The 25277-nt window shown below is 35.2% G+C and overlaps 3 protein-coding genes and 1 long non-coding RNA gene across 4 annotated transcripts; 2 read left to right on the top strand and 2 right to left on the bottom strand.

Moving 5' to 3' along the window:
- Nucleotides 1–3291: 3291 nt before the first annotated feature.
- LOC117623611 lies at nucleotides 3292–3593 on the bottom strand. Its single transcript, XR_004585158.1, has 3 exons — nucleotides 3553–3593; nucleotides 3413–3467; nucleotides 3292–3333 (listed from the first exon to the last, which is right to left on the bottom strand). It is a non-coding gene; the product is annotated as an uncharacterized LOC117623611 (long non-coding RNA).
- A 1472-nt stretch (nucleotides 3594–5065) lies between these two features.
- On the top strand, nucleotides 5066–9806 carry LOC117622166 (chaperone protein dnaJ C76, chloroplastic). Its single transcript, XM_034352743.1, has 9 exons — nucleotides 5066–5358; nucleotides 5615–5743; nucleotides 5848–5977; nucleotides 6177–6297; nucleotides 6915–6996; nucleotides 7231–7281; nucleotides 7657–7695; nucleotides 8462–8561; nucleotides 9520–9806. The coding sequence occupies exons 1-9, from the start codon at nucleotides 5122–5124 to the stop codon at nucleotides 9648–9650; spliced, it is 1020 nt and encodes a 339-aa protein (XP_034208634.1). The 5' UTR covers nucleotides 5066–5121; the 3' UTR covers nucleotides 9651–9806.
- Nucleotides 9807–12881: 3075 nt separating this feature from the next.
- LOC117623096 lies at nucleotides 12882–13910 on the bottom strand. The gene has a single exon (XM_034353950.1). The coding sequence runs from the start codon at nucleotides 13822–13824 to the stop codon at nucleotides 13021–13023; it is 804 nt and encodes a 267-aa protein (XP_034209841.1). The 5' UTR covers nucleotides 13825–13910; the 3' UTR covers nucleotides 12882–13020.
- Nucleotides 13911–21901: 7991 nt separating this feature from the next.
- LOC117623094 (probable WRKY transcription factor 69) lies at nucleotides 21902–25250 on the top strand. The gene is made up of 3 exons (XM_034353948.1): nucleotides 21902–22231; nucleotides 22388–22531; nucleotides 24390–25250. Exons 1-3 carry the CDS (start codon nucleotides 22089–22091, stop codon nucleotides 24907–24909), a joined length of 807 nt encoding a protein of 268 aa, XP_034209839.1. The 5' UTR covers nucleotides 21902–22088; the 3' UTR covers nucleotides 24910–25250.
- The last annotated feature ends 27 nt before the right edge of the window (nucleotides 25251–25277 follow it).

Below are 25277 nucleotides of genomic sequence, written 5' to 3'. Positions count from 1 at the left end.
GGCAACAAAAAAACTCATGTGTGCAATGTTTTACACGAAGTACATAATATGCATTTGGCCGTCATGTAATGCAATTGAACATGATATAATGCAAAAGCAAAGTTCCTGTATGCAAAACGGGATAAGTACATGCAATTGCACTACCTTAACCATTAACCCTACGTGCATGCAGTTGCACTAAAAGTAATTACATTTCAGTGTTTGGGGCTTTCCAGTCGTGAAATGTTTGGATGTTGTGAAGAAAACCAAAAAAACATTTGTAAGCAAACAATGGAATTCAATTACATGATGTGCAACAGTCGTGCATGCAATTGCACTCGCTATATTACAAAAGAACCCCGACTGTGCGCAAATAGGGATATATACATGCAATTACGCCTAATTTATAAAGTGTAATCCCTTACGACCTACTGTCAAACTTTCTACTTTGCCTGGGAGCGTGTCATTGGCTTCCTTGCGATGGGATGATGAGGGATGGATGGACCATGTTGGGCCAACATGTCAAGTTCCTCGTCGACAACTCTTCGAGCGGACTCCCTTACTTCCTTTAGACGCGTGTTTTTTGGGTTCTTCAGCAACGATAGTGCAACGCGAACCCGCTCGCTTGCATGTTGAAACTGCAAATAAAAAACAACCCGTCAAAGAAATGATTAAAAAAAATATCTGACATGGAAGACAAAAGTATGAAACGAATTTATGCCGACTCACTTTATTGGAACCGTGTGATGTGCATTCAATATCTTCTAGCCAATTCATGACGAAGATACCACAATCGCATCCATTTAGTTGTCTGCGGGCCTTGTCAGTTCGCACAATGTTGAATTTTGCAAACTGCCATCCTTTGTCAAAATGTTTGACAATCTCATCTTTATAAATGTAGTCCAACACTTTCATCTACACCACAATCAATTCAAATCAATTCATAGTCGGGATGTTAGGAGAATAAAAATACAAACCAAAAATAGGTAAATTAAACTTACAATTCGTTCCGCTAATTGATAACGAGATGCGTTGTATTTAGCACCGGGGAGACTATCCCATAGTTCAACCTTTTTATCACCCATAAGCACCACTAGCAAATACCAATGACTCCCAATTCGATCCAAAACGGGAATGAAAATCTAGGAGCACAATGACTTCCTTAGAAAAACATGCGTATACAAAAGTGCACTAAAGATATTGTAAAAAATAACTTAAATCGATACCTTCTCGCACTTTGTAAGGCCTACGGTGAACCGTTTTGAGATTTCCCTTCTAAGTTTGACACCCAATTCAAAAAGTTTCCCATCACTTGTATTATTGACTTGCTCCTACATTCACATATACTGTAAGCGTAAATTCATTTACTAAATCACAAACTATAATAGTTTGAAAAATATGAATGCTTACCGACATATATGTGTGGAAGTACCAATTCCCTGACCCCTTTTCTTGTAGATAATAGACTTGCGCGTTCAGTACTCTATCATTAATCCACATTTCGGGCCTCAGGCACATGAACTCATCTCTCGTGACATGATGTTCGTTTTCTATTTCAATTATAACTTCCTCACTAAAACGAAAAAAGAAAGCAATTGTTATAATTAAATTCACGTACGCGACAACATATAAGGAATTTGGTCAATTTCATAATTCAACATTTGTATGTAAGTAGTTACCTTGAAAAGTTGTTTGACCTAAAAATGTAACTGAATAATTCAAAATCGGAGTCTTGTAAGTCCTCGGGTTTTAATTTGAAAGGCCCAATTTTAATCTTAGACGACGTCTTTTGCACAGCCTTTCCTTTTGCATTTGACGGGTCAACCCATGGCTCTCTACAATGAAGCCCTGGACGCCTTTCAGCCGTTCGACGTGTTTGAATTCGACTTTGATCACCACGGGCCAATTTTGTGAACTTCCTCTTTTCCACGCCAAATTTCAACTGTGGAAAAGGGAATCCAAATATTACAGTTTGAAAAAAAAAATAAAAATCAGTATTTTACAACTATGTAAATAAATGCGTACTGAATAAACGTAAAAGATAACAACAAACTCGATCTTGAAACTCCTAATCGCTCATCATACCTCAGGTTCACTGAAAGTCTGTCCATCCGGTAATGGCATCCAAGGATTGTTTACATGAACTGGACCTTTCTCCTTTAATTTCCTAGATTCTTCACCCTTCTTCTTCACAGCATTCTCACCACCTTCATCTCGTATTTTCGGTGGCCCGTCCTCCTTAGTTTGATTCACATCTTCATGTCTTGCGTCTTTCATAAAGGACCTCACTTCACTCATTACCTTGTCAGTGAGTTCCAACACTGAGCACTGGACCTCTGCCTGTATTATCTGGCCCAAAGCAAGTCCTTCAATTGATCGCTTCACCTCTGCCTGTATTACTGGAGCCAAACTGATAGAAACTTCTTGAACTATTCTTTCAACGTTTACTCCAGACACTTCATTTGTTCGACGGTGCTGTGAAACAACCCGCACAGTAGGACTATCAAACCCACCTTGCTTGATAACCCATCTAATCATTTTCCACACTGAGTTATTGTCCCAAGACACAATGGGATCCAAAGACTTAACAACATATACTCCACCATGGACAATTGAATCGAAATACAATAGTTGCAGAAAAAGCAATGACCCATTTACATATGCAACTTTCTTCGCTTTGAACGACCTAACACCTTCACATAAGAAGTTGAATCCATGGTCGGCCCAGTTCTTGGTCTCTATCTTCCCTGGGATCGTCAAGAAAGTTAAATATTTCCCGGTCACTGATAGTGAAGATGTGGGGCAAAGTATAGTGCCAAGTGCAAACATCACAAATCGAACTTGAAAGTCCTCATTCGCATTTTTGCACTTTTCCAATTGTTCAGCTAAACCCTTTACTAATACTCTTTTGCCATTTCCACCGAAACTCTTGACTAATTGTTTCACCTTTTCATCTTCTACCGGCCTGTCGAGTTGAACATCCTCGCCGGTGTTCTTAAGACCCATAACACGCCCAAACTCATCGGCACTTATTCTAATCACATTGCCGTGCAGTTCTATAGAAGACGTATCAGGATTGAACTTTTGAATCAAAAAATGGCATAATTGGCGGTGTAAACGAGTGCACGACAAAGATGACACATTACCGAACCCAATAGCCTTAATTGCTAACCGCTTCTCATTTGACAATTTTTCCACCGTACGATGGAATCGGTCCGGGCTGCATCTAGTTATACAACTCATCTCATTCACTGAGTCGTTTACTTGCCCGCTTGAACCTTCTAAGGCAGAACCATATGTTGCCTTCTCTGTAGTGTTCAATTTCCTCCACTTATTACTAATCTCTTCTTGTACCTGAAATAAAAAATTCTCATTAATATACCCTTCTTAATAAAATAATTAATAAACTGACCAAATCATTGTCATCTCTCACCTTATGGTCCAACTTTGCATTGGCCACTTTCCCCATTTCATGTCGTTCTTTTTTCCTGTAAATCATTTATTTTTTATAAAAAAAACCATTATAATATTAAGCAACCACATTTCCAATTTGTAGATGTACGTGTAACTTACATGAAATTAAAAAATGCATCTCGGCCAACTCTTGTTTGTTGCACAGTTGTCTCGGCCTTGCGCTTTCCTTTCGCTGATCCCCTTTTTTGAGCTTCCATAACTTGCACAAATCAAGTACAAAACACTATCATGCAATTCTCTCTAGCGCCGAGAATTTGAATACTAATCCAAAGCCTAATACACCCTAAACCCCGTAAACCCCGTAAACCCAGTAAACACTACAACATCACATTGCTTAATTAAAAAAATATGGGGACCAGGATTTGCACACAGTTGCTTAGTAATTGCATATGATATGCAATTGCACGACACTACTTGCAAGTGCATCAGCCCTCGATTATAACATTGCACAGATAATGCACACAACCCACCAATGCATTTCTATATTGGGCGGACATTCTGACTCATTTCAAATCCCAATCCAAATCTTAACCAATCCTAACATTACACTTTCGGAACACTTTACTCCCCATACAAAAAATTCAAAAACACAGTCAAACCTACCTACCTACCACGAAATCACCTCACGTGCATAATTTCAAAACAAAACTATATACTGTAATTGCATTCAGTTACTTGGATTTGCATACAGGCGATTAGTAATTGCATATAGAGATATGCAATTGCATGAACATAACAACCATGAATGTGAGATACCCACTTCACCTCACGACACTTTCAGACTGAGAAACCCACTTCATCTCATGAATGTGAGAAACCTACTTCCCCTCTTGCCCCAATTCATCACCACAGAAATTCAATTAACAATAACATAAAACATAGTGTTAACTTACCTTCACAAGGAACTAATACCAAATGCTTTCACAAGGGCTCGATTGCAGATGAGAGGAGTGCCAACAACCTACCAGCGACTGGAAAAACTGAATTCCAATTCCTATTATCAACCCAAAATGCTAACCCAAAAAATTTCCCCAAAATCCAAACCCTAGAATATGGGGTTTTCTACAATGATGACAAAGAAGAGAGAGAGGTTGCAGAGACAAGGAAGAAACTTTCTACAGAAGAGGAGTTGAAGAAGATGACTTTGATGTAATGAAGATTATCAGTTTCAAGTTGAAGTCCCTCCACTTTGAGGAAGAAGACTGAGTGCATGCGAAATTGTATTAGGAGCAGCGCGTCCAAACATTTACCTGTTGACCAAGTCAGCAGGTTTCCTTTGTTTTTTAAAACCCCTCACGTGATCGGCTGTACTAGTACAGCCGATGCACCACAGATGGACTCTCTTTTCTCATTGGTTGTTCAACTAACTAGTTGGGTGACGAGTCAAGCAACAATTATTCACGAGGTGACACGTGCCCCATGTTTGCTTAACGTACTTCGCCACTTCCTCAAAATGGACTCATCTCGGGTCCTTCCAGATTCTGGGGAAAACAATTGGCTATGAAACTGCCATGTCAGCATCACTCCCTTCCACCTTAGGATTTTCAAAGATTCCATTAAAAAAATCCAACTTTTTTTTTAAATAAATTTTTTTTTTTTAAAACTCTGACCTCATTTTCCTCTGTTTCATATTAGCCCAAAGCAAAGCTGAGTTGCATTGCATGTTCAATGGCTCAAATTCAATTACTGTCCCCTGGGTTCTCTGAAGCTCTCAAATTCCAAAACCCATTACCAAATGGGTGCTCAAGAAGCCCATGGCGCATGTTAGTTAAGACCAGCAGCAGTCAATCTTTGATGGGTCATGGCGGGAGGAGGCGAAGAGGCTTTGGCAGGGTCAGAGTGGCAACCGGGGGCTCACCTTCAACTGACGCAGTGGCTGATGACTATTACTCGGTCTTGGGATTGGTATTTTTCTTAATTTATCTGGGTTTTGTTTAAACATGCAAAATATTATACTTAGCCAGGCTTATATTATATGTCTGTTTAATTTGATTATGAAGTTTATGATATTTTACACTTCACATTAGTTTGATTTGTCTGGGAAAATTTTCTTTCTTTTATGATTATAATGATTGTGTTGAATTTTTAAAAGTTTGGGTTTTGTGCAATGCTTTGATTTTGTATTTATCATGTCTGATCATTGATTGGTATGTGTTACTAGCTTCCAGATGCCACACCTGCACAAATAAAAAAGGCCTATTATAATTGTATGAAAGCTTGCCATCCGGATTTGAGTGGTGATGATCCAGAGACCACAAATTTCTGCATGTTCATTAATGAGGTCTACGAGGTGGGTTTCCGTTTGAATTCGAATGCTTTGAACTCTGATCAATTATGTTTTTTTGGTTTGGATATTTTATGTGCTTTCACCGGAAATAAAGCATTGCAGTGCAGGTGCTCACTGACCCCGTGCAACGAAGGGTTTACGACGAAATTCATGGTTATGCATTGACGGCAGTCAATCCTTTCCTGGATGACTCAATAACAAGAGATCATGCATTTGTTGATGAGTTCAGCTGCATAGGTAAGTTCAGATGCTGAGATATCATCCCATTCCCATGCATAGAGATAATTGGATCTTTCCTTTCTTGAACATTAATTATATCTGGTAAATGAATGCTTGAACATTATTCCCCACTGTGAAATGGGGCTAGATGTACGACTCCTTGCAATCTTTGAGTACTGATATTGGTAAGAACTTTATAACGTATGTTTCTTTGCAGGCTGCAAAAATTGTGCCAATGTGGCCCCAGATGTCTTTGGAATCGAAGAAGACTTTGGAAGAGCCAGAGTATACAGTCAGTGTGGGAACCCAGACCTAGTTCAACAAGCAATTGATAGTTGGTAAGTCCTCCTTCGTAGGTCCTGCTAATATGATGAACATTTGTGATAAAAACCATCAAGTTCTACTTCCATTCTTGTCTATTGTATTGTGTCTTCAACTTTAATGTGCTGTTAATAATTTAAAGAGATATGTGATGTGGTATAAAAAGAATAAACCTTAAACCACACTGCAATATTACAGATCAGGCATCTTTATATGTTAATGGTTCACTTGTTAAAAGGTAGAAACAAGATGAACTTCCAAGATGAGTGATAATTAGCTTCAATTCACTTAAGAGAGTTAACTTTTCTGTAACTCTTGTGAACAACCAACTGATGTTGCACCTTTTGTTATGTTCAGTTCCAATGCTGAAAAGTGTTCTCGCAAGTCTTCATAAGCCAATTAGAGTGTCTCTATTTTCTGACAATCAATCAAATCATTATTCTATAATACTTCAAATCTTTCTGCGGCAACAACTCCTTGCCTTTTATGTATGCTTGTACTTCTCTTGTAAAGTTGAAGTTTAGAAGTTTCATCTAGTTGGGTAGTTATGAATTGGACTGTGAGATGCCTGGATATTACTAGATTAACAACTTTTAAGTTTAACTGTTAGTTGACAAAATCTTCTTTGTTTCAGTCCTGTTGATTGCATTCATTGGACTTCTGCTGCACAATTATCATTGCTGGAAGATGAAATGCGCAGAGTAGAAAGAGTAAATGTAAGGAAAATAATCAGTTTATTCACTTTCATCGTAGTTTTATTTTAATATTCTTATATTATGTCACCATTTTGAAATCCATAATTCTGAACAGTTTTAGTAGCTCCTTGGGCGTACTAATCAATTTGAAGTCTGTCTAGCTATCTAAAACTTCTTTAACCAATAGAACTGCATTCTCTACCTTTTGTTTCATTTGGAACTTCAGTGGCTAAAAGTGTTTTGTAAATTGGTCAGGTCGCACTGATGCTTGCAGGTATGGGCTCATCAGCGGATGTTTTCAGAATGGTATGCTACTTTTTCTTTGTAATACAAACTGTCTATTATCTCAATATTAGCAATATCCACTTAATGACTTGAAGCCATTTTCAAATGACTTGCTTCAGTTCACTTAGCTTATGTGCGTTGATTGAACTACACTTTGTGTGATATAAATATAAAAAAAACTGACAAGTGGAGAAGTGTATTCCTTTGAAGCTCTTGAAACACTTTCAGATGTAATCAAGAGTCAAATTGCAAGAAGAATGTAGAAATATTTGTTACACTTGGTTCTCAAACTCATCTGCTTAGGTGATCTTAGGATGAAAGTTATTTATAGCCTAGCTTCATTGTTGCCATAACTAGCTTTAGTAGTTTATTCATTTATGCTTATTAATGTGGCAGGCAAGTGCTCGGTGGCAAAAGAGGCAATCAAAAGTCTTGGTAGGAACTCATATTTTTCTTCTCCCTCAACTAATCTAATCTTTCATGAATAATTTTTCTGTCTACTACTTGTTTTTCTGATATCGTCCTTTGCATCACCTACATTGTAAAGGCACATGAAGTCATGAAATAGAAAAATTCAAATTTCAACAACAAAAGAAAAAATAAATAGATAATTCAAATGTCAACCGGAAAATTTTATTGCTTCTGGGATATTTCCTTCAAGTCATCTTGGCAGTTTTAATATGATAGAAAACAACAATAATATCACATACTTTTGTGACCCATGATTTGAAGATCTTCAGCTAGAGAACTTCAATAATATGACATACTTTTGAGACCTATGATTTACTCTAAGATACCTTTATTACAGCCTTTTGAGTTCTAAAATTTTTTCAATACCAAATTTATCATTTTTTATATATTAAGATTGCATATATAGAATTGAAACGTTTACATGAACTAAACAAATTTGGTGACCTAAGCAACAACTAAGTAATATTGCTCCCAAAATACTAATATGAGAAGTAAAAGAAACAAGGCTTTACATCTCAATAACATGCCAGGATTGATGAATGCTTTTGACCATACATAGGAATGTTTTTAAAAAAATGTCAAATTTGAGTGGGAAGGGAGATGTAGGGAAAAAGGGAAGAGGACTGTAAAGTAAAATCTGTGGTGCTGGGTGTGTCAGTTGTAGAACCAAGGATGCATCCCTTGACATTCTGATATTCTAACAGTTCACAAACCCCTGGTTTTATTGCAGGAACAAGCTAAAATGAGGATGATGAATCAGAAGGATTCAGAGAAAACGGAATCATACTGGGACAACATTTGGAGCAACACCAAGGGGTTCCGAAATTCAGGTATAAGAAACCTCCCTCCCGACGCCCCAATTTTTTTTTCTGAAACATAATAGAACGTACCTGGTGTGAGTCTCATGACTCTCATCCATCCTTAATTCATTACCGACCATTTTACCCTTAATTCATTCATTTCTCACCATTATATTCCTTCTTGAGGGGATTTGCGTTTCTTTCAGAACCTTCCTCTCTTTCCTTGTTAGCCTCTGCAGTGAATGCTAGTCGAAAACCTTTCCAGAAAAAAGGGGAAAAGAAAACTACTTCCAAGGCTTCTCAGGGCTTGATTTAGATCTGAACCAGCCTTGATTTCTTTCATTGATTGCTACATTTCTTGAATTTTTAATTGTCTAGGGTTGTGTCTTTTCCTGTCCTTGGTCCAATGAACTAGAATCAGCCCTTTTGGATTGCCAGCTGATAACAAAAAGATTACTCAAGATTACTCTTTTTTTTTTTGTTTTTTTTGTTTTTGCTGCTACGCTCATATTCCTGCCTGGCTACATCAGTGTCACCTCGTCCAAGTAGATGTTTCTTTTTAAAGGGGCAATGCCTCAAACTTAGAAAGGCTTTCAATGTTCATCCTCCCGATTCTCTCCATCACGACATGCTATCTTCCACTAGCACATGTTCTTATCCCCCTTATTTTCTTACGTGCTTACTCAATTGGCATCCTCTGAATCTTCTTCACTAGTGGTTCCTCCCCTCCCGCCTCAGCTCATATGAGGCTTTCAGCATAAAATTATGATAATTTGAACTCACTTTGAACTATCTCATCAAAATATCTATAGTAGATGCATGGTTACAATGATCAGGAGCACTTTATAGTTAAAGCCCCTGCACAACATGTCTGCTGCTTCAATAACATTAGTGCAAAACATGTTCGATGCTTCAACTTGTGACATATTTCTCATGGTTTCAGATGTTTTTATAAAAATCAAAGTTTTTAAAATGTGTTTATTTGCAGAGGAGGAAGTGAAAGAAAGAGCGAAGAGAACTGCAGCAGCGGCTCGTAGATGGAGAGAGTACTCAAGGAGGGGTGCTGACAAGCCTCCTAGCTATAAACTTCCGGAGGCAATCTCCAACATGGATAAGTGACCTAATCTTTTAACACCATTAATATTTTTACCATAAAATGTAATTATTTTATAGCCTATACGTCAATATACAATCATGTAAAATTCGAAGTGACCTTAGATCTGTATAATCAGTATAGATGCTATCATTTACAATAAATTGATCTATAAGTTAAAAAAGAAAAAGAAGAGAGAGAGAGAGAGAGAGAGAGAGAGAGAGAGAGAGAGAGAGAAGCATGCAAAGAGTGGTTTTGTTGCATCAAGCTCCATACTTGAGGTTGAGTTCACAGGTTTTCTTTCTTTTTCCTAAGTACTATACTACAACCCAAAGTCGAAACTTATTAGTTATATCATATTAATCAATATGCCATAAGAGATATAAAGAGAAACAAGAAAGGTAGAAGGCTTTAATTTTAATAGAGGTCACATGGGGGTTATGTTTTCACCGGAACAATGCTTACAACACGATCACGTGATATAATTAATTTAAGTGTTATAATATGGGTCGGTAACGAGTTTATTTATATGTTATAACATGAATGGATTAGTTTTACTTGTGGCAATATTTCAATACTACCCCTTACAAGTTGAGATAAGTAAATCAATCATAATTTGACATCTATCTACTTACCAAGAAAAAATAACTTCTTAAAATTGTGATTTTCCATCTTAATTCACAAAGCAATTGTATGTAATTTAATTGTGAGTAGATTAGCAATCATTACAGTTGTGTCACACTTCAAAATGGTTATGCCATGTGGGTGCGCGATATCTTATAATTCCATGGATGTGCAATAATGGTAGGTTATTCCGAGGGTCAACACATTATAAATAGTTTAGTAGTCAACGGTTAGACAGTTGGATATATTGCCCAATTTTAGCTGTTAAAACTTAAAAGGGATATTCTAAACTCATACAAGCAATATTCTAAAATATAAAAGGGAGGGAGGACGGGCGGGGGTGGGGTTTCTCACATACACTACCAATGTGTCATATGAGCTCGAACCTGAGACCATTAGTCTGCAAGTCAAAGTACTTTTTCACTAAACTAGACTCGTGGCTACCACAAAATTAAACTCTTACACCAAACCTTCTTTTCCTTATGTTTTCTGTTGTTTTACGTAGCTAATTAAAGTAGATATTTAAACACTTGAGTTTGAAAGTTACTACAAGAATCAAGATCAACATATATTGTGTAGATATTAGAAGGAAAAACTATTGTGCACAATGGTAATACTTCTTGAATGCCAACATAGTGTTATATAAGTCACAAATTATAACTCGTGCACTGAGTTTATATAAGAGCTTAGATATTAATAAATATACACATATCATGATTTAAGTGAACTCGTAATATCATATCGGTATATCGCATACTATTACGTACCATCGACGAGGTTTCGACTTTCCATCAAAGTGAGGGTATCTATGAGAGAAGTTTATCAGAGATTAACAATTCTGAAATTGATTCTTCCAGATTCCATAATTAAGAATTAATCAAAAGTACCTATAACTACATACTTCTCTGTAGTAGGCTCTAGGACAAGTACTGTATATTATTGTTTTCCTTTAAATTATCGATATATATATATCACATGCATCTGTTTGGTGAGAAATTTAATCTGTCAAGGCTGGAAGTTGACTAGAAGGACAATATATATTTTGTATTAAATTAGACAGACGTAGAATAATAATTAGATATTTGTCTGTTTTACATTAGATCTTTAATAAAAGATGTACACATTAAATAGTTTAATAAGTGATGTTGTGGTCCACCATATCATAAAATAAGAGTTTATGCAAACCCCGTTATATACGGGTTGGGACTAAAATTCAAAAGTGTGCATAATTTTAAATTAATTTAACTGAACCGCTCAATCCAATAATAAAAAGATTGAATTGAGTTAAATTAGCTTAATAATAAGCGAATCTTGAATTTAAAAAATTATATACTTACGACTTGAGTGACGAGTTGAAATCAAAACCGACCCAACCCAACTTATTCCCACCCCTACTTTGCTTCTTTCTTTCATTTTCTTTAACATATGATAGCCACACAACACAACTAGCCCAAAAAATAAATCTACACGTGCACAAATCACATGTGACTTGATGGAAGAAAAAACTTCCAGTTGGCTAACTTGTGTTTTTCTTTTAAATTTTACAGGTGCATAGATCTATATAAACTGCAGTTATATGTCGTCAAAACGTGCTTTAGAATTCAAAAAGGAGAAATAGCGAGTACCACGCGACAAGATATACTTTTCTTTTTAAGTTTAAAAAACCCAAAAAGTTTGAATGATCTCATAATCTCCCACATCATGTAAGCTAGTGGACCAAATTTGAATTAAGAAAAGGGGACATTTATTGATACTTTTTTATATATTTATAAATAGATCTATTTTAATATGATATTTTATACTAAAAAAAAAATTCTTTTAAGAGCTTATTTAGAAATGAAAAAAAACCCCTTAATTAGTCATTTGTTCTTTTATAATTGGTTCTTAGTGCCCGTTTGGCATTGCTTATTTGGGGTAATAAGTGATTTTTTTAAAATTTTGAGAAGTCCAACCCGTTTGGTAAACTGTGAGAAAATCACTTATTGTTAAAAATTGCTGTGAGAGAAAGCTATAAAGGAAAGCAGCTAATGAGGTGCTTTCATTTTCTGATTATTCAGGAATCAATTTCGAAGAGGCGCTGGATTTAATGATTATGTGGCAATCATTTTCTGATTATGCATAAAATCAATACCAACAACATTTTTAACAAAAATTTTACCAAACGCCAAACTGCTTTATCTCACAGCTGATTTCTCACACAGCAAATCTGACAGTGATTATTTTCACAGCACAGCAATTACTTATTTAGGGTGATAAGTGATTTTTAAAAAATTTTGGGAAGCCCAGCCCGTTTGGTAAACTATGAGGAAATCACTTATTATTAAAAATTGCTGTGAGAGAAAGCTATAAGGGAAAACAGCTAATAAGGTGCTGTCATTTTCTGATTATGCAAGAAAAACAGCTAAGGGAAAACTTTTTTTTTTTATCAGTCCATGAGCATTAATCCAAATGAATTAGTGGTAGGTAGAATATCCTAACCAAATATAGCACAGCTACGATACATTATCCTTTATTTCATTTACAACAAAATTTCCAAAAAAAACCCACAAACTTGAACAAAGATAAATTTAGAAAGAAAAAATTAGCACAAAGAAGGGGCATCCTACCCACTTATAATTACATATGTAACAAAATTTGTAATGCTAACCACAAAAATATATCCGATAGTGAGTAATTTTTCGGTGTGACAGTAACAAAATACAAACTAGCTAATGAAGAAGATTTATTCCAAGGAATCTAAGTAGAAAAGGGCAAAAGAAAAGACTAGTGTTGTTATCTTACAGTTGATGCAACAGTATGAGCCCAAAACCTGAGATTATGCTTCATGTCTTTACCTAAATTAGCTGGTATTCTCCAATTCACCAATTTGTTCTCTTTCTTTCTTTGATCCAAAGCATTCCAAGCCTCAGACAGATAGGGCCTTGAAACCACATGATGAGTACTTGGATCAATATTATTATTATTATTATTATTTCTCTGATCCTCTTCATCTCTATCTTGTTCCCCAATACTTCCAAGCCTTTGCAAACCAGGAATTATGGAAACCAATTTTGAATCCTTGTCTTCCTCAGTGAACACAAATCCCAAATCCATAAAACCCTTGAGCTCATCAAACTCCAGGTCAGACAAGCTCTTGTTGGGCCCTACTCTTCTTCTACTTCTGTTTCTTTTACCATGACCATGGACCCTTTTTGTCTGAGCTGCTGGCACTTGTTCTTGTTTCACACTTTCTTTGGAGAACTCTATGACTTGTTTACCAGAGAAAACTGTGTGGAATTTTGGTGTGGTGCTCATGAGGATTGAGTGTGGGGAGAGAGAATCAGAAGAGATGAGGCTCCCTTTGGTGTTTGAAGATTGGTCATCACTTAGAGACCTTGGCAAGCATGAAAGTCTGGGGAAATTTGGTACTTGTTGTTGGGTTGCTTCTTGGGCTGATTGGTCCACTTGGAGACTTGGGTTTGTTGCTTCTTGGGGTTTTGAAGGGGATTTCTTGCTCAAAATTCCATGTTCAAACCAGTATGAATCAAAGAGGCTGAGAAGCACTTCTTCTTCTTCTTCTTCTTCTTCTGCAGCCATTTTGAGAAGATGTGAGCTAGAAGGTTCAAGATATGTTATGCTAATTGTAGATGTTTTGCCAATTGTAGATAAGAAGGACGGGGTTGACGTACGTATATTGGCAACCTTGTTGCCCCTCGTTTCCGGCTCATAATGAATATATATTGGCAACGTGTAATACATTATCTACAAGTTGCTCCTTTCTTTTTAATTAAATTAAAATTTTATATACATATAGTGGGGCATTCCTACCCGAAACTCCGGATATATATTCGATTGCAATTCCCAGGGCCGGGGATTTAGATCGCCAAAACAAGAAAACCGGCCGAATTGGACTGACCGGTTTGATTTCGTGTGGTTTTTGATTTGATTTTACAAAAAATTGGTTTGGAAGTCTAATTAGACCGGCTGCAGTGGTCTGGTTCTTGGTTTCTAAAATCAAAACTGGTGGTTTACCCAAATCAAACTAGTATTCTAAAGTTTTTAATTTTTAATTTTCATAAATCATTACACGTGGCATACCACATTGATTGGACACAACATTTACTGTACCACTCTTCGCATCATATCAAACCTCACCTAAAACGCTAAAATCTTCTCCTATTTTCTTTCCACATCTTACCAATCTCCACCCAATTTCTCCATGCACAGCAATGCCACCACCTCGACTACTCTTTCTTGTTGAATTCGGAAGATCGACACAGACCTTGATCTAGATAGTGCCTTCGATTCGGACAACCATTCTCAACTTTGATCTCTCTTTATCATTGGATTTGACAGATCTACCCTTAATCCTCATAGCGTCTTCAATCTACACAACCATCACCGCCTCAACCTCAACCTCTCTTTCTTGAAAGAGATATAATCACATATCTCGTAAGATTTGGCAAAGCCACCTTGACCTCTCTTTCTCTCTTTTCTTGCTCTCTCCTATTTCCCTCTATCCATTTTTCGAAACCAGCCCAAATTACTAGAAGCGTTACCATACACACCCTAAATTATTAATTATCTCATAACCATAGTCTCATTAATTCATATAAATTATAAAAAAAAAATCTTAAATGCCTTGTTTTCTAGTGTACTTAAAAATCTGAACAAAAAAACAAGAGGAGTATAGGTCACATCTCCATATTGATTTCTTTTCTTGATTTCATTGGAATATTAGAAGGAATCGAAGCTTAAACCTATTATGATATCCTAACTCATTTCCTTACTTCCTCACTGGTTGAGCTAACCCCAAGGGTTTACATCTCTATATTGAATTAGCCACAGTAGAAAATAGACATTTTTCAAGAGCTTCAAACCGTGATCTCGTGGAAGTGCTGGTAAAAAAAAGATTTAGTTTAGGAGGATATAGTATGAAAGAGGTTTCAAGAGTGGGAAAAAAAGAAGGTATATCATTGTTTCTATGAGTTGCCACGGTAAAAAGATTAGACAAATTGTATTAGGCAAAACCCCAAAGTTTAGCTTGTTCGGATTGTATTTCTTGGATACATAAAACTTAGGTTGAATGTGTTCTTTGTATAGAACATTCAACATGTTATCCAGAAATCATCGCAACTTATGGTATAAAAATTAGAGATATTTAGTTATGGGAGATTCATTATTATATTAAATATAGGAGTCCAAAAATTATAAATTAAAAAAACCATATATAAAATTGAATTTAATTTTGATTATTAAATTACTTTGATGTCCTATTAAGTGTTTTTTGGTTTTCTTTTAATGAGGTTTTGAGATTGGACTTGTTTTAAGAAATCGATGATAGTTTTGTAATTTATAGGAAATTCGAAGTCTCTTTGTTATGTTGTAAATGGTCTTTGAGTGTGTTTCTAAAGTTCATTTTATGTAGGGTATTTTTATAATTTAGGCTCCTCTATTGGGTATAATAATGAATTTCCCTAAAAAGTATATTTTCTTTATTTTGGAATTGTAGTTAATCTACTTTCTTTTTCAAGGAGAAACAAGTATTTGTCCTTCCAATATTTCTGGAAGATGCTCCAGTAGTCTTGCTTGGTTTTTTCTTTTTTGTGTATGTATTTTGAGGTTCAATAATAGTTTTTCTCTGAATATAAGTTCATGGTTTAACATAGAGCTTGAGTACTCCTATCATACTTAGTAAAATACTATATTAGTATAATACAATATAAAATAAATATGTGTATTATTCAAAAAATTTATTTAAAACAAACGATGAAATATTCGGCCATTATATAAAAATTTAAAATTATCTATACAATTTTTATTGTTTGTAGACTTTTTTTCAAAATGTGAAATATACGGATTAAATATGCGAATAATATGTGTATTATTGTGAAATATTTGAAAAAAGTTTATTATTCATGAAAAATATGTATGTGCTTGTATGACAAGCGAATAATACGTTTGCATTCAAACACCGCATATTTTTTCGTACAATTAAGAAGTGTGTGGGAAATAAAAATATTATTTTAAAATATGTACATATGTGTATAATACATAAATATACTAAGTTAGACTTGTATATATATAGATACATAAGTGTATAATATGCAAATTTACTAATTCGAGCTCATATATATACATACGTGGAGCGAGGAATAGCAAGAAAGGGTAGAGGAGGCACTTAATAATTTAAGAGGACTTTTGTAATTACTTGTACAAGATGCATAAGTTGTTTTGACAATAACAGTAGAGTGAGGAATAGCAAGAAAGGGTAGAGGAGGCACTTAAGAATTTAAGAGGAGTTTCGCAATTACTTGTACAAGATTCATAAGTTGTTTTGACAATAAAGAAAACCTAGAAAAATCAAAATCCTGAGGCTCAGATGAAGAACAATTTGAAGCTCGAGGACCTTGGATCAGCAAAGTGGTTTAGTTAGGGAGAGTCTATATTTTAATATTTCCAAAAGAAGCAACATCAGTAAATTTGAAAAAACAAAATCAGAGAGACATATAAATATTATTTGAGCCAAATCAAAAGCTGAATAAACCAAAGAAGAGAGAGAAAAAAAAAAAAAAAGTAATTGAAGTATTGAAGTATTTGGCTATAGATATGGGCTGCTTTTTAGAAAGGGTAAATTACTCAAATGGTCCTCAAACTTATACTCGATTTACATTTTAGTCCCTCAATTAAATTATTCGTTCAAATGGTCCATCAACTTTATATTATTCGCTCCATTGGTCCTACCGTTACATTCTGTCAATATTTCTGTTAAATATAAGGGCAAATTGGTCATTATTTACCCTAAAATTAGGTTAAATCTAACAGAAAATTAGACGGTACGACCATTGGAGCGAATAATATAGAGTTGATGGACCATTTGAATGAATAATTTAGTTGAGGGACCAAAATGTAAATCATGTATAAGTTTGAGGACCATTTGAGTAATTTACTATTCTAAAAAAAGTAGTGGGCTATTATTTAATTTTCCTGGATTGAACTTACACAACTAAGCCTAATTTGTCTCTCTCCAAAGTCAACACTAGGCTAGAGCCCACTGTAATCCAAGCATGGATCCGCCTTTGATTGTGTTATTAGCTAGAAATAGCAAAAAGTATTATCCCTTTGCCACTATAACAAAGAATATATATAGTTATATATGTGGAGAATCAACCCTAATCCCACTTCTCAATGCATCATGCCTAAAAGAAAGATGAGACGTCATAAAGTGCCATTTAATTCAGAGCTATGTATTATATTGTAATGATGTGAACCATCAAATTTGTAGACCTGAAAGATTTTTTGTGCAAGCAAGGGGCTTGTCTTGTAGATCAAGTGGATAAGAGCAATATTCATGCACCTGAGTTGAAGTCTTGAGTTCAAATACTACCTCCCCAATATCACTTGTATTAAAAATAAAAATAAAACATTCTATGCAAAAAATAAAAATAAATAAATACCAAAATTGAAAAACAGATATTCAATTGATTAAATGGTAGTTATTTTAGTTTTTTTTTTTTTTTTGTTGAAAACATTGACTTGTATTCATTTCATCATAATTAGATGTCTTATTAGTTTATGATTTATCTATTGTTTAATTTATTTATTTTTCAAAATTAGCCCATGAATCAAGATTTGAAAAGTAAACAATTCAAATCATTAAAATATAGTGCTTGTCTAATATAGGTCTCTACAATTTCTATTTCCTAGACATATACCCATCATTCTATAAATTTATGTGTAAAACCCAATTTCAAACTTAAATGACCAGTATAAGAGGTCGTAGTATTCCTATGTCTTTACATTCTTGCCATAAGACTTCATATTTTATTTATAATTTATTCCAAGCATTTCATTAACTGCCATAATTGTAATTAAAACTCCCTATTAATAGCATATCAATCACCCCATTTCTTTTGGTTGTCATTTGACAGGACCCGACCCAATTTCCACTTTGGAATTCGAGCCAAGTCCTGTGCGTGTCCGACACCTGGCAATGTCGGGCACAAATGACCTTTTTACCCTTCTTGTCTCAAATTCTTTTTAACTTCCCTTAGACTTCTGCCGAAATTTCAACAGAGTCTCCCCTGTATTTTGACTAATCCCAAAAATTTCCACATGTTAAACAACCCATAAATTCACACCAACTGCCAGAATATTCCAAATTACAGATCTCCACTCCAGTTTTCCAACTTCAACTATATATATCAGAGCATTTTCTAAGTTTCAGGGTTCCAACTACAAAACTTTACCTTACGTGATGATGCGAAAGCTTTGAATGGCCCGGTGGTGGATCCCGCGTATTTCTATGGCCTGGGGGCGAAAAACAGGTTGAAAATGTGAGTGGACCAAACATAAGATTTATGAAAACAGTTAAAAATCATAATAACCCCCATAGTAAAAATAACTTGATAAGTAAGGCTAAAGTTCACCTGTGTCTAATATAAGGTATTCATCCGAATATATATATAATCGTATGTATGTAGCTTCGTAAAACTGAACAATTATATGAAGATATAAAATGAGTAAATATCAAAGAAACTGGTTTGAAATAGCTGAAAACCATAACTGAATAAAAGAGCTTAAAATCCTTGGAAAATACCACCTATTTGTACCCCTGTCATATCCGTCAATTCCCCTGGCAGGTCTCGGGCGCCACGCAGTCTACCCGAGCCGCAAACTGGCAGAATCAGGGGACTATGATCAGCCTGATCTGCCGGCAGATTCCTCGAGGACACCAAGTCAACTCGAGTCGCTCTGGCAGGATGCAGGGGACCGTAGTCAGCCTGATCCGCAATCCTGGCAGGTCTCGGGGACACAGAGTCAGCCGAGCCGCAATCCTGGTAGGTCTCGGGACACCAAGTCTGCCGAGCCGCAAATCCTGGCACTCACGGTCCGAGCGTCCCCGAAACTCGTGAGGCAAAGTCAAGTGCACTGACTGAACTATAATCAGACTGGATGTCCGTAGACATCGGTCCGACTCTGGGTAATCACCATAAAGAAACGGGTACATGGTGGTCTAATTAAAAAAAATCTGATAACTTTCTGAAATCTGATAAGTCTGAACTAACTTCTACCTTTGTATTAAAACCTTCAAGTCTGCTGCTCAACCAATATTATAAAATAAAGATGTTTCACAATGCTAATCACGCTTCGAAAATATGCAATATCACTTATTCAAGATCAAATACTGAAATTATTCAAATAAACTCATTTATGAAAACTTATTTATATAAATCAATATAAATCACTTATGAAATCTTATTTATAGAAATTATCTATACAACTGATTTAAATAAAGCCTTTATGAAAGAAAGTCCACTCACAGATGGTCCGAGCTAATTTGACCCTTCGAAGGTTCCTCCTGCAGGTCGACTGGACCTCTGATGCCTTACTCGATCGATTTGGTGGAGGAACGAAAGAGAATTTTGAGCTGGAAGTTCGGGTAGCTTCGAACGAACCTCCGTAGGAAAACACGATTTTTCGGCCAGCTCAGGGCGGCCCCGGGGTGGAGGTTGGTCAGGTTGTGACGGCGACACGGAGGCGGACCCGTAGGTACCCACGGCGGAGATCGGCTAGGCCTGTGGTGGCCGGGCCGCCGCCTGGAAGTCGAACGGGCGCACTGCCCAGTTCGCGCGGAAGGAGAGAGAGGAAGAGAGAGAAAGTGACGGGGGGAGAGAGAGAGAGGGGTATAAAAATCTGACTTTTTGATCAAATTACCATTTTGCCCTTCGCGATTTTTAGACCATAACTTCTTCGTTACGGCTCCGATTCGGGTCTACTCCGTGTCTACGAACTCATTTCGCCGCGCTCTACGCAATGGGGTAAGCGGAATTCCCAAATTCTTTCTCGATTAAAAAGCCAAATTTTTTCCCATTAAAATATGCGAGGGCAATTTGGTCATTTTTGCTAAAAGATATTTTCCTTACTTTTTAGATATTTTCTTTCTTTTTAGATATTTTGTTTTGGGTTCTTACATCATTCCCTCTAATATATGACCCCTTAAAATTGAAAATAAAAAAAAATGTAAATTATTATCCAATAATGTACATATGAAAAAAATAAGTATAAATATGTACGTATAACAATATAGGTATATTATTTACCAAAACAAATTAACAAAAATAGGTCAAGTACTTTGTAATTGAAATTTATGCACATTTTTTGTAAATTAAAAATAGGTACATTATTTAAAAGAAAAAAATAAGTTCATTATACTAGGTAAATCGTTTTACTAGAGAAAAAAAAATAGGTACATTATTTAGAGAAAAAATAGGTTCATTATACTAGGTACATTATTTTGAGAGAAAAAAAGGGTACATTATTTAGAAAGAAAAAAAAAGGTACATTATTAGAGAAGAAAAAAATAGGTTCATTATACTAGGTAAATTGTTTTACTAGGTACATTATTAGAGAAAAAAAATAGGTATATTATTTTGAGAGAAAAAATAGGCTCATTTAAAAAAAATTGTTTTCATAAAACAAACAATAAAAAGATGATCAAATTATTTTTCATAAAACAAGTAATAAAGAAAAAAAAAATAGGTACAATATTTGGAGAAAAAATAGGTTCATTAAAAAAAATGTTTTAAAAACAAAACAATAAATAGATTATCAAATTATTTTTCAACATAATTAGAATACACTATTATTCATAAAACTATAATAAAAAAGAATACTGGTCGTATAATTCATAAAACTATAATAAAAAAGAATACTGGTCGTATAATTCATAAAAGACAACAACATTAATTCCTAAATTTAATATTGAATTTAAATTACTAATACTTTAAATAGATAACTAGTCGTACTTCATAGAAGGAAAACACCATTAATTCAAAAATAGATTACTAGTCATAAAATAGATTAGGGATACTTTAATGTGGAATTTAATATTTGATTTCTAATAAGTTTCTAAATTAGTTCCTACATCCATTACAATTATTTGGAGATTTTTCCAAATTCAATGGGTGTCATTAGTTACACCCCCCCATAACACATTAACTTATAAACAAGGGTAGTTTTGGAATCCCAAAAATACAATAAATTAGATTTTAAGTTATATTAGGCAACTTGCTTAGTTGGATCCTAGTCATCGGGTATTATTTGAAAAACTTGAATATTTTAAATAGAAAACTAAAGAAAATGGTTGTAAGTGCTTTTAAATAAATTTTATGAATCTAAATTCAATTTATTATAAAATATAAAATAATGAAATAAAAAAAGTGTCTCTCAAATAAACTTTTTCATTTTTTTTCACAGGTAATGATTTGGCAACTCCGAGGTATTGTTACTGCCACAATCCTTTCACATGAAACAAAGTCACTTTATTTATTAAAAACATGTTTTATCCTATTCTTGAAAGAATCCAACAATACATAAATATTAACGTAACTAACTCTCCACTTGATCATTCTTCCACCTTTTTATTTCTCCTTTCCATATCAAACCTCCCCCACTTGATTTTGGACCGTTTGTTGTCCCGTCTCAATCCCATCCAATCCAATCATTTCATGATCCCACAGCATCTTACGATGAACTCAGCCTCACCCAATCATCCAACTTTATAGTTTTATACACACATTTGGTGTATTTTAGTGCTTATTTGCTTGCACGTCCCTAATAAACTACTTAGCTGCCCATCTGTCAACATGACGATATTAAACACCCCCCAACCCCAACCCCAACCCCATTTTATTTTACCCTCAACACTCTTCCCCCCCTTCCCCAACCTCAGCCCCTACTTTCTCTTCTGCCAACACTTCTTAATTTTCTCACAATTTTCCGGGAAAATCCATGTTCATCTTTGCCACCCAAAAACCCTAGAATAATATAGCCAATTTGCTCTTTAGCCTCTTGACCCTATGGACCCTAAATTCTACAGAATTTCCCCATTTGGGACTGACCCAGCAGACCCTGATCAGCCCATGACGTCAGAGAATGGTCCGGGCTCTCCCTCCTCAGGGGAGGAGACAAAGGTGGCCACTGCCCCATCACCCAAGAAAAGGTAATTAATTAATTAATTAAGTAGGGTGTTTTTTTTCTTTCTTTTTTTGGGTTTTTTCTTTTGCAAAAAAAGTAAAAGAAATTTGTAGGGTTGTTTTTTAATTTTGGAAATTAAATTGACCGTTATAATGGTTGGTTCTGTTGGTTTCTGTTTTAGGAGGGGAGTGCAGAAGAGGGTGGTGACAGTACCGATCGGTGACGTGGAGGGATCCAAGAGCAAAGGGGAGGGCCATCCACCGTCCGATTCTTGGGCTTGGAGGAAGTACGGCCAAAAGCCCATCAAAGGGTCTCCATATCCCAGGTATTTATTCAATTACTCTTCTTTATATTTTCTCAGTACAATTTTTTATAAAATTGCACAACTGTTCATGAGATTTGAATATAGAATTTCTTCCAGACAGAAAAAATATATGCAGTAATTTTAATAATTTAGTATGTGAATATCATATATTATATGGTTTAAATTCAAGAGATTATATTTTTATAGTATTTTGAAAATCCTAAACAATCCACTCAAATATATATATATATATATATATTTTGGGTGGAAAATGAAGAAAAATAAAATAATTGATACATTGAGCTTCATAAATTTGGTGGTGGAATAGGCATGTAATTTTCTTGTATTCGCCGCCGGATGTTGTATTGATTATATTTTTTATTTTTTTTAATCAATGATGTATTGATTATTTGGTGTCTTTCATTTGTTACACTGCGGCGTATTTTAGTCTATGAAGGCGGCTCTATTAAAATGCGCCTGCTGTCGTAGTAGGGAACACCGTCCACGCTCTCACCACATCTCGTGAGAAGCACGCTCTAGGACCCAGTTCAAAAATGACAGATGCTCTCTCACCCTTTCTCAAGATTTTAAGGTTAATTGAACCACAATATATACTGGGCTTTTCATGAATGGGTCCATTCTACAAGTATTCATATAGAGCATATTTAGAGAAGAAAAAAAAATCAAAACTAGCAAAATTAGCTACTTGTCATTTTTTAATTGATTCTTAGAAAATTTTAACACACTAAGAACCAATTAAAAAAGGACAAATGGCTAATTTTAGGTTTTTCACTTCAAATAGGCTCTATATGGGTATTTGTATAATATGTCATGCAAAAATAGGGTTTTTCCTAAAAACCTAATATATAATTGCCGTGGACTTTCATTTGGCAATAATTTACGGGAATTTTGCTATTTGTACCACATTTACTGACCACATTGCTAACCACCTCTCTAATATAAGTGAGTCCCACATACAACGGTGTTGTCCACCTTTATTAGAGACGAGGTGGTCAACAAGTCGTCAATAAATGTGGTACAAATAGTAATATTGAACTTAGAGATGTAAAAAGATATTTTATATGAACAAAAAAATAGGAATATGAAGTTTTACTTTTATACCAAGGGGGTCTAGCCTAGTTGCAAATAGCCTTAATTTGTAAACAAATAGTCTCTCGTTTGAATCCTCATGGCAACATGGTAATGTATGTGAGAAATCTCCCTCCCTATTTCTAAGCAAAAAGAAAACTGTCACATGTCTCATTCTATTAAGAAATATGAAATTTGAGAAAGAACAATTGGTTTCTGAATATTTTCTAAATTTTAGAAGAATTTTCGTGAGCTATATATATTTAGTAGATGCATCTTCCGTATAGCTTTTACCTATTTACATGTAAAGCGACCTCATTTTGAGATTTAAAAGTTAATTTTGGATTTAGGATTTAGTATGTATATTGAAAATATTGTGAACGTAATTTTTGGCACCACTGATATCTTTTGCTACTCGCCCACATGAGGGTTTGAGACATGCTTAATGAGGCTTCACCTAATTGTAATGATGAACAGATTAAGACCACCTTGCTTACTTGATTTAGCTCATTATACTAGCAACTTAGTTACAAGCCCATTTTACAAGACTTTGAAAAACGACATTATTTTTAACACGAACACCCTCATTCAAAAATAATATATGCTTCTTTCGTAATAAAAAATAAGTTTGCTCTCTTTCAAATGTGTTAAATGTGACACAAATTTTTATATAAGATTTTGATTTATATATTGATTTATGATACGACTACAAATTTTTTATTGATGGCGTTTGTTTTAACTACTTGTTTGTTAATAATTTTATTTAATCCACATTTGGTATTTTTTGCAGGGGATATTATCGATGTAGTAGCTCCAAGGGTTGCCCGGCAAGGAAACAAGTGGAGAGAAGTCGTGTGAACCCCACAATGCTCTTGATCACCTATGCTTGTGAGCACAACCACCCCAAGCCCACCACCAAGCCACACCAAACCTCCACCGCCATGTCACCCAACGCCGAACCCGAACTTCCCGCCAAAACAATCACACCCAATGATGAGGAGCTCACAATTTTTGCGAGCCAAGTCGACCTTGACCTTAGTGACGACTCGGCCACGTTGCTTAGCGCCTTCGGTTGGTTCAGTGACGTGGCATCAACAGCTGTTCTAGAAAGTCCGCTTTGTGCGGGAAATAGTAGTTGCGCTGATTATGACGTGGCAACGAGGTTGGGAGATGAGGAGGATGAGTATTTGTTTGCCGACCTGGGCGAGTTACCGGAGGGTTCAATGATTTTCCGACACAAGATGGTGGAATCGGACGAGCAGAACCGGAGATGTAGTTTAAGCGTAGTTCCTTGTTGCGATAGTAGATGATAAAAACCGATAGTAGATGATAAAAACCGTAGACATTGAATCAAATGGTTGAGAGTATAGGAACCACATTTTTTAATCACAAAGTGGGCAAGACAGTTGTTAGTTTACACATCAACTGTCGTATCACGTGGTAAAAAAATATGGTAACTCTAATATTAACTCGGTGTTAAATATCGTTATTTGTTGATTGAATGGACCCTAAGAAGCTACAAATTTTCTTGTATAAAGTATGTTTCATAATTTTTTATTTTTTTTTGGTATTGTTTTGTACAAATTTTTCTTGGACAAACGCAAAGAATAAGGAAGAGGAAAAAAATAGGGACATCATTTTCCCGTTGCCATGTTTATGATTATTAATTCACCTTGTA

Source organism: Prunus dulcis, chromosome 3 (genome assembly GCF_902201215.1).
Source record: "Prunus dulcis chromosome 3, ALMONDv2, whole genome shotgun sequence".
In the NCBI taxonomy this organism is placed as follows: domain Eukaryota; kingdom Viridiplantae; phylum Streptophyta; class Magnoliopsida; order Rosales; family Rosaceae; genus Prunus; species Prunus dulcis.
This window is presented reverse-complemented; position numbering and strand designations above follow the sequence as displayed.